The 8587-nt window shown below is 44.6% G+C and overlaps 1 protein-coding gene across 1 annotated transcript; it reads right to left on the bottom strand.

Annotated features, from left to right (window-relative positions):
- Positions 1–4251: 4251 nt before the first annotated feature.
- Positions 4252–5183, bottom strand: HO133_010477 (uncharacterized protein; the record flags this gene model as incomplete). The annotated part of the gene is made up of 2 exons (XM_037301329.1): positions 4252–5051; positions 5105–5183. The coding sequence occupies 2 exons, from the start codon at positions 5181–5183 to the stop codon at positions 4252–4254; spliced, it is 879 nt and encodes a 292-aa protein (XP_037154146.1).
- Between the last annotated feature and the right edge of the window lie 3404 nt (positions 5184–8587).

Genomic DNA, 8587 nt, shown 5'->3' with positions numbered 1-8587 from the left:
TAAATTACCCCAGGAGGACCACCACTACGGTATCAATGCAAAGTAGCATAATTATGACACAAGACTCACCTCAAGAGCGACTTCCTAGTAGCCTGCAGTATGGTCAAAGTCAGGAATGAAGTACATTTCTGAAGCAGATCTGTCTTTCAAGCTATGATGTATGTCAGAATGAAGGACTCAGATCCGGAATGGGATCCTGGGCTACCTGTCCAAGTATTGATACTGAGTCCACCGTCTGAAAAAATCGAGATTGTAGGTTTGCCATTTGGCCCCAAATACCACGCAGTGTTGCCAAGGTAATCCAGGAGAATAATATGGTAGTCGTGCAAATTATCTTGGTCGTAAAAGTCCAAGCTGACGGAAGTTTGAAATCTTTGCACGCGGCATATCCGAAAAGATAGCCAATTCTTGTCACAACATACTCTTGTGCTGGGTCGCCAACATTCAGGGGAAAGCCGTCGAGTCTGAGCCATCACGAGGGTCGAATCAGGCTCAGGGAACAAACCGTACTTACCCCATGGGCAATCGCATCGTCGATGTCCTAATGCACATGGTCTTGATCCACAGTACCAGTCTGGCGCTTGAGTTTAGCAGCAACTCTGCAAGAGGATGAAACATAATACCACGTAATGCGCAAAGACTGCCTCGGTCCGTATGTTGCCAATGAAGAGTGGCAGAGCCGCCAGCACTGCGGATACTGTAAAGAGATGCATCGCTCACTATCGAGATTAGTCCAACTGATGTAGGAGAATTGAAACAAATGAACAGAGAGGATGGATGATAATCAGGTAAAGCAGAACTATGCGAAGTGCTTGTCTCGCGCCGATTCACCTCCTTTTTCCATGTCAGCAGGGTGCTCGCACATTCCATGAGAGGCATCGATAATACAAATGCGGCAGGGTTGCAGCGACAATCACGAAGGCAGGGAGACTTGATTGGATGGCAGTGTGACTGCACAAGAAATGCGATTGGTCACGAGAGGTTTACTCTGATGAGAATAGGGAAAGGAGGATAGAGGTACTTAGGTGGAATGCCCTGATCTCGCCAAAGCCGCTTCAGTGGGAGAGGTATGGAGCATCGTACCTTTGGACCCTTTTCCTTAACAGGACGACCCATTTTCGGAGGTGGGTGTAGGATGCGGCTTACGGGACGTGTATGATCATCTCTTTGTGGGCGATAGACGAGAGCGCGAGGCGAGGCTGTCTGGTAATGCGTTGTGTCTGCATCAAGATTAGGGTTCCCTCTTTGGGTGCGGCTCGCCATGGAACAGCAAGCGAGCGAGCGTTGTCGATCATTCGCCAAGACTTCCGGGAGAAAAGGAGCATAGCCTGGGGGTACTGGCCGGAAAGGTATGGTATATCCCATGGGATATTCCATACCAAGTGATACCATACCGTACCCGGGTATGGTATGGATAGGGTCGGATACCATTCCATTTTTCTGGTATGGGTTCGGGATCTTGGCGGGATATACCACGGTATGGTATATCTGTGGTATCATACCATGGAATGGTATATGTATGGGATATCCCGTTGGGATTTCTATATTTAGAAGTATAAAGTAGCTATTCTAATCATCATTCTGGTCAACGGCTAATCGTATCTACCCCCATTCGATATACTATCATGGCTGGCACTACCATGGCTGGCACTACCATGGCTGGCACTACCATGTCTACCACTACCATGTCTACCACTACCATGTCTACCACTACCATGTCTACCACTACCATGGCTGCTACTACCATGGCTGCCACTATCATGGCTGCCACTACCATGACTATCACTCACTATCATGACTATCACTACCATAGCTACTGTCGAAATGTGGCCCCCGCGCATCCCAGCCACCGTGTTCTTCAGCCACCTGATTTTGTACTGTATTTAGGACCTGGCCCCGGAGAGGTTTTGGAGAATCAATCCGTCCGTTCTACACATCACATACCTGATATTTTAACAGCTACCACTACCATGGCTATTACTATTTATTATTCAAATAGCCTATTATCATATGGTAGCTATGGTAGTGGCAGGCATGGTAGTGGCAGGCATGGTAGTGGCAGGCATGATAGTGGCAGGCATGGTAGTATATCGAATGGGGGTAGATACGATTAGCCGTTGACCAGAATGATGATTAGAATAGCTACTTATACTTCTAAATATAGAAATCCCAACAGGATATCCCATACATATACCATTCCATGGTATGATACCACAGATATACCATACCGTGGTATATCCCGCCAAGATCCCATACCATACCAGGTATGGGATCATGCAAATCTCAATAACCCATACCATACCAGAGTATGGTATGGCAGGTCAATATCCCATACCATACCATACCTTTCCGGCCAGTACCTGGGGGCTTGAATGTTTGGGAGGTAATCGCGCTGAGCCGGGTGGCTGTTCAAGGGCAGAGGAGCTGGACGAGAATCTTCACTGTCATCAGCCTCACGTACCGCATTTCACGGTCAGTATCGAGCGGGTTACAGCTCGGCAGGGGTGAAAAAAAGTTCGGCAGAGGTAAAGCTTCAGCATATGCTCACTTCACCCCAGATGAACTCATAGCATATACTAAACGTATCCGTTTCACCCCGACTAAACTCGGGTCGAGTCAATAAAACTATAGCCACTTTATCCGAGTTATAGCATACCCCTATTTTCTTAATCATTGGGAAACTAGAATCGCGATTTTGGCACCCCCCTTCAAAAAACAAAAAAAGTGCTTTTCTTAAATAACCCCACAACGATAACTTATAATATTCTAAAAAAAATCTGAATTTTAATAATTATATAAGAGATTAAGAATATCGAATTTTAAAAGATTCTAATTATCCGTTTTATTATAGAATAAAGATTTAATAAATTCTTAGATTTTTTAAGATAATCTTAGCGGTAAAAAAAATAGCCGAGGTAAATTTTTCAAGTTCGCGATATATTCTCACTTTTTATATTTCACTTATAAGATTAAAATCTAAATCTTTCTAAAATTTAGAGATAGATTACTTAATATAATAAGTAGATATCGTAAAATTTTTAGACTGTAAAAATAAGTGGTGGTGAGGTTATACAGGAAAATTCAAATTTTTGATTTTTGATTATGGGGGGGTGCCAAATTCGCAGATTTTTTTTTAGTTTCCCAATGATTAAGAAAACAGGGGTATACTAAGCATATACTAAGCATCAGCACCGTATATCCTACATATAAAGACTCCCGTATCTCGAGGCTATTAGAATATCAGGTATACGATATATAGAATAGATAGATTAATTCTCCAGACCTCTCCAGGGTTAGATCTTAAATACAGTACAGAATCAAATAGCTAATCAATACGGTGGCTGGGAAGCGTAGGGACCAAATATATACCTCTGCATCAAATTTCGGCAGAGGCCCGCGTATCTCGCACACGTCAAAATCGCTAGACTGAATAATAATTTTTTCACCCCCGATGAGATGTTAGCATATGCTGAGTGTATCCCTTTCACCCCGAACGAGGTGCATATACCTAGCATCTACTCACCCCTGCCGAACTTTTTTTCACCCCTGCCGAGCTGTAAGCCCAGTATCGAGACCTACGAAAACGACGTAGCGAAGCGAGGTCTTCGAAATGATCAACGACATTGCAGAAGTGGTCTCGAGGCCTACAAGACCCTTCTCTCTACGACATTATGTCGAGGGCTCCCTACATAGCGAAAAGTTTGGTGCTGCCGCAAAGGCTCCGACTACTCACCAATTGGCGCGAGGGCCAGAGCGGTTGATGTTCTCTGGATTTTGGGACGGTGGTTCACGTATGAAAGGCTTCGAGAGCGAGGTCGAGGGCTTATGCTTGGAGGAGCGTACCGTGAGCGATGTTGTTGTCAGAGCTGGGAGGTGCAAGATTGAAAGCGACGAAAAGCGTCGACAGCTTCCGTCGCCATGGCGGTGCCTTAGAAGAACCGGCTTTCTGCAACTATCTTTGGCGGTATATCATCTTATATTGGTGTTGTCGGCCCCGTAAGTCTGTATTCCGAGGACGATTATGTCAAGACTGTCTTTCCACGCTGGTAGCGATATCATAGCCACTAGCGACAGCAAAGGGGCGAGATTACTGGTCACGCGAATGAAATACTGTAAATCAATGATGAGCATGGTAAACTTTTCTCATGCAACTCATGTGTATCGTGTCTTTGCATGCCGGACTAAATCACCAGAGTAGAGGTGCAGATGCAATACCGCTTTTGCGAACGACTTGACATGTCCAGCTCTCCCCTACGTCCCGAACTTCAGCAAGTACCCTCCATCGACAGGCACGATCTGGCCATTGAGATACTGATTCGTCACCATGAACAGGACCGCATTGGCCATATCCCTATCATTCCCTGGACGACGTGCTGGCAGGTGTGCGTACTTGTCGGCCGGTATTTCACTCTTCTGGTTGTCCTTGCTCTCTCCGGCCGTCATCTCACTCGGAAAGACACCTGGTGCAATAGAATTGACTCTGACCTTGACGCCGGCGTTGGCAATCTCTGACGCCAGCAGCTTGGTCACCTGGATTGCGGCGGCTTTGCTCGCGTTGTAGGAGAAATGGGCCTGGGACTTGAGGACCAGGCCAGAGATAGAGCTGATGTTGATGACGCAGCCAGTATAGCCCTTCATGTGCTCGGTGGCTTTCTCCAGGAGAGGGAGGAAGGCGAGGGTCATAAAGTAGAGTTGGGGCACGTTGGTCTTGTAGGTCGTCGCCCAATCTTCGAAATTGGCGTTCTCGGGATCGAAGAGGTTCTTCTTCAGCTCGGCCGCTGTCTCGCCTTCCGGCTTCTGTTTTGAGGTTGCGATACCGGCGTTGTTGATCAGGATGCAGAGGCATTGCTCGCGGGACTCGATTTCTTTCACAAGCCTCTGGATTTCTTCCTTGCTTGTAATGTCGGCAACAAGAGGTATCATCTCGCCGGCAATGCCTTTGCCGTGCACCTCAACGACTTTCTCAAGTTTTTCTTCTGTGCGCCCAACAATGTAGACCTTGGCACCGTTGACTGCAAGGGCTTGGGCGGCCATCAGACCGATGCCGGATCCTGGTCCATGTCAGTGTTGTCTCTTGGCAGGGTGGATTGTCTGATTGACTGACCTCCGCCTGTGATGAGGGCGACCTTGCCCTTGACATCAAAAAGGTTGGAAAGTTCCAGGTCTTTATTGTTGGTCTCCATGTTGTTTGTTGCTATACCGTGGTGCGAAGGTAAAGGTCGATAGAGGAGGAGATGAGGCTTGAAAGTCCTGGTGAGAGTGGGTGTGTAAATGAATCGAGTTGCAGGTCGTAGGGCTCGGAGGCTGACGATGATCATATGAGGCGTGGGTGTAGAGGAAGTAGAGTAACTGACTGGGTTGCGAGGTTGGATTAATTATTAATTATTATTGAGGGTGATGTCACTTTTGCAATTTCTTGGCGTGCAATGACGACACAACGGAGCTGCCTCCCAACATGCAAATCCGACATGGCAATTTTATACTTACCCGTTTTCGAAACATGAGGTTGAAATAAATAAAAAGTCTGGAGCTGCAGAACCCAATACAGATAGCCATTAGGGGTTTTTAGAGTAACTTTTTTCCGCGTGAAATCGTCGGAGTATCGGAGTTTCAGTGATTCGCTATCAGATTTTAATAACGAATCACTGAAACTCCGAAACTTCGACGATTTCATCTCCGAGAATAACTGCCAAAAAAGTACGATTATTATAGAATATTTAAATATTTGAATATTCGAATATTCGTAGATACTTTATATAATTATTTTAGATAAATTTCGAGTATATTATTTAGATCTTTCTATTCTTTCTATCTATCTTTTATACGTCTATATTCTTTTAATACGCTATAATAGAAAAAAGAAAATCTATCGTTACTTCACCGTTACTCCCACTATGACTCTTATTATTATTTCTATTATTACTTTTATCGTTACTTTTACTATTACTTCTATTATTACTTTCTCTAATATCTAAAAAATTTATAACTCTAAGATTAAATAATTATAATAAGATATAGATTTTATTATTAATTAATTCTATATATAAGATAAGAAGAATAAATTATATAACTATAAAGATTAAAGTAAAGATAATTATATCGATATTTATAGAGACTAGAAAATACTCGAAAATATAAAGTTAATAATTATTAGGGCTAGGGCTAATAAGCGAATTTCTAAAAATTCTATAGAAATTAGATTTATTTGATAGTGGGGTATTTAGGGTAGCCGAATATTCCATAGTAAGAAATCTGAAAATTCCACACTTTGAATATTCCTACGGAGTTACTCTGAAAACCCCTAATACAGGGAGAGAGAAATGAATGCCATACTCTCACCCTCAATCCGCCTGCGGAGTCTCATTTCTGGACGTTCTCAAGCCGGAGACAACCCTTGGAGCCCCCTGCAGAGTGCTCTATTTCCAACCTCTCAGATACGGCGGACGAAGGCTAACACTACGACATGACTAAACCAGCAAATCTTTTTCAAAATTTCTTTTCAAAAAAACAATCGATTCTACGATTATTATCTCTAAATGAGTAAATAATCTTTAGATAAATTATTCTATATTATAAAGAGACGCCTTTTAAAAGATTCTCTTTAAAGAACTTTTCTTGAAGATTCTTCTCGCGGTATTTTTCACGATACACTTTACGGCACTCTTTATAATTAATACTCTCCGCGATACTCTTTATAACAATCTCCACGATACTCTTCGCAATACTTTACTCTTTATTTAAAATTCTCTCTATTCGAAATATTCTATAAAGTTCTCTAAAGAGTATCTCTTGAAAAGTATTTCTCGAAGAATATCTCCTCAAGAGTACCTCGGAGAGAACCCTAAAGAGTACCCCGGAGAGTACCCCCTTAAGAGTGCCTTAATAAATACCCCTTGAAGAGTATCTCGGAAAGTATCTAAAGGAGTACTTCGAAGAGTACCTCGAGAAGTACTTCAAGAAGAATATTCTTAGAAAAAATATTTTGAAGAGAATTGCTAGAAATTGTGAAGAAAGAAAAGAGAATTCTTTTTAGTTTTGTCGTAGTGTCAGCCGTCGTCCGCCGTATCAGGGGGAGAGACCTCCATAAATCCTCTATTTGCAGCAAAGCCAGAAAGCATGAGATCTTCTGTTTCTCTAGCATAGTTGTTATCTATCCCAACTGTAATATATATTATGGATATATAACAACAGAAATCTGAAACATTGCACATGGAATACCGACTTCCCCCACTTCCTCCCCTTTCTTCTCCTTCCCATTAGCAAGCTGTCCCAACAAGCGACTCTTCCCCACCACAGTTCCGCTCAACTGCTCCAAACTTTGACTCTTCATGAGCGCAGCAGCGAGATGTAGGGATGACGAAGGGGGGAAAGGACGAGGGGAGCATGGTCGAGAGAGCGGTGGAAGGGGAATATTACGAAGGACTTCAGAGTACGGTGTGCTCGTGAGCACACTCAGGCTGACCAGCAGCACGAAAGATCGCAACCGTAGCCAGAAAGCTTTCGACCAAGCTTGACGACGTTGCAGCTGAAGGCGATCATCGTAACTGGGCAGCTTGAGGTACAGGTCCAAGTCAACAGTAACGGGACGAGGATAGGGGAGCCGACAGCTGCGCAAACAGTGCGAGCGAATAGAGAAGGGATCTGGATGTTAGAGACCTTTCAGGCGCTTCAAGGACAAGGACAGAGAAAATGAACGTGTGAAGGAGCAGAGCTTAAGGGAAAGAAGATGACACTAGATCTTCCACGAGCCTGGCACTGTAGATCCCCTGTCTCAGAAAGGCGTACTTCCATTATTTCAAAATCTCTCCTGACCTAATCACTGTGTGTTGGCGCAACGATCCCCATGCATTGGAACCACTCGTGCGGCGGGAAATAGATGAGCAAAACGTTGGTATTTCAGAAGCTTGCCGACCAGACCTTGCATTACAAAGTAGACTGAGAGTCCCTTCTCGAAACGTGAGGGATGTCCTAATCGTAACATGTGGATGGCAACGACTTCTTCGGTCTTGGTACCCCAATGGAGCTGCCGCAGCTCTTGCAGCATATGGGAGATGGGGTGGGACATGTGATATACGACATCGAGAGTTTTCATCTCCATGGAAACGCTGGACGACCTGGCTGTGGCTTCTTATCGGCTTGTAAAAGATGATCGGACGCCAGTGACGGCGCTTCGTGACATGGTTGTTGAAGCGAAGACAGAGCGACTTGAGCGCTGTCTCAGGGATTTTCTTGAGGGGCAAGGACGCGTGGTTGGACGATTGCCACTCTGCGAGAAAAGGGTTGGAAGAGGTGGGGGGAAGGACTACTCATGCGATTTCAACTCCGCGATCAAGTGCCCGCTCAGAATACGAGTTTGTTGGACACGAAAGATCCCGTGACATCGGAGGTCCTGTAGCAGTGCTGAAGAAAGCTTCCGCGAGCGTGCGAGGGTCTTGTGCATTTGGACATTTATTAGTCGACGAGGAACACAGAACGAAGCAGCCTCCGCACCTAATGTGCAAATAGGGGCGGATACTATGATTTCGACCTAAACTAGCAGGGAGTACGAAAGTGTCTAACGCGCACGACTTGAAAGAAATTTAGCCCA

This window comes from Letharia lupina, assembly GCF_014066315.1.
Source record: "Letharia lupina isolate WasteWater1 chromosome Unknown contig_8, whole genome shotgun sequence".
Taxonomy (NCBI): Eukaryota; Fungi; Ascomycota; class Lecanoromycetes; order Lecanorales; family Parmeliaceae; genus Letharia; species Letharia lupina.
This window is presented reverse-complemented; position numbering and strand designations above follow the sequence as displayed.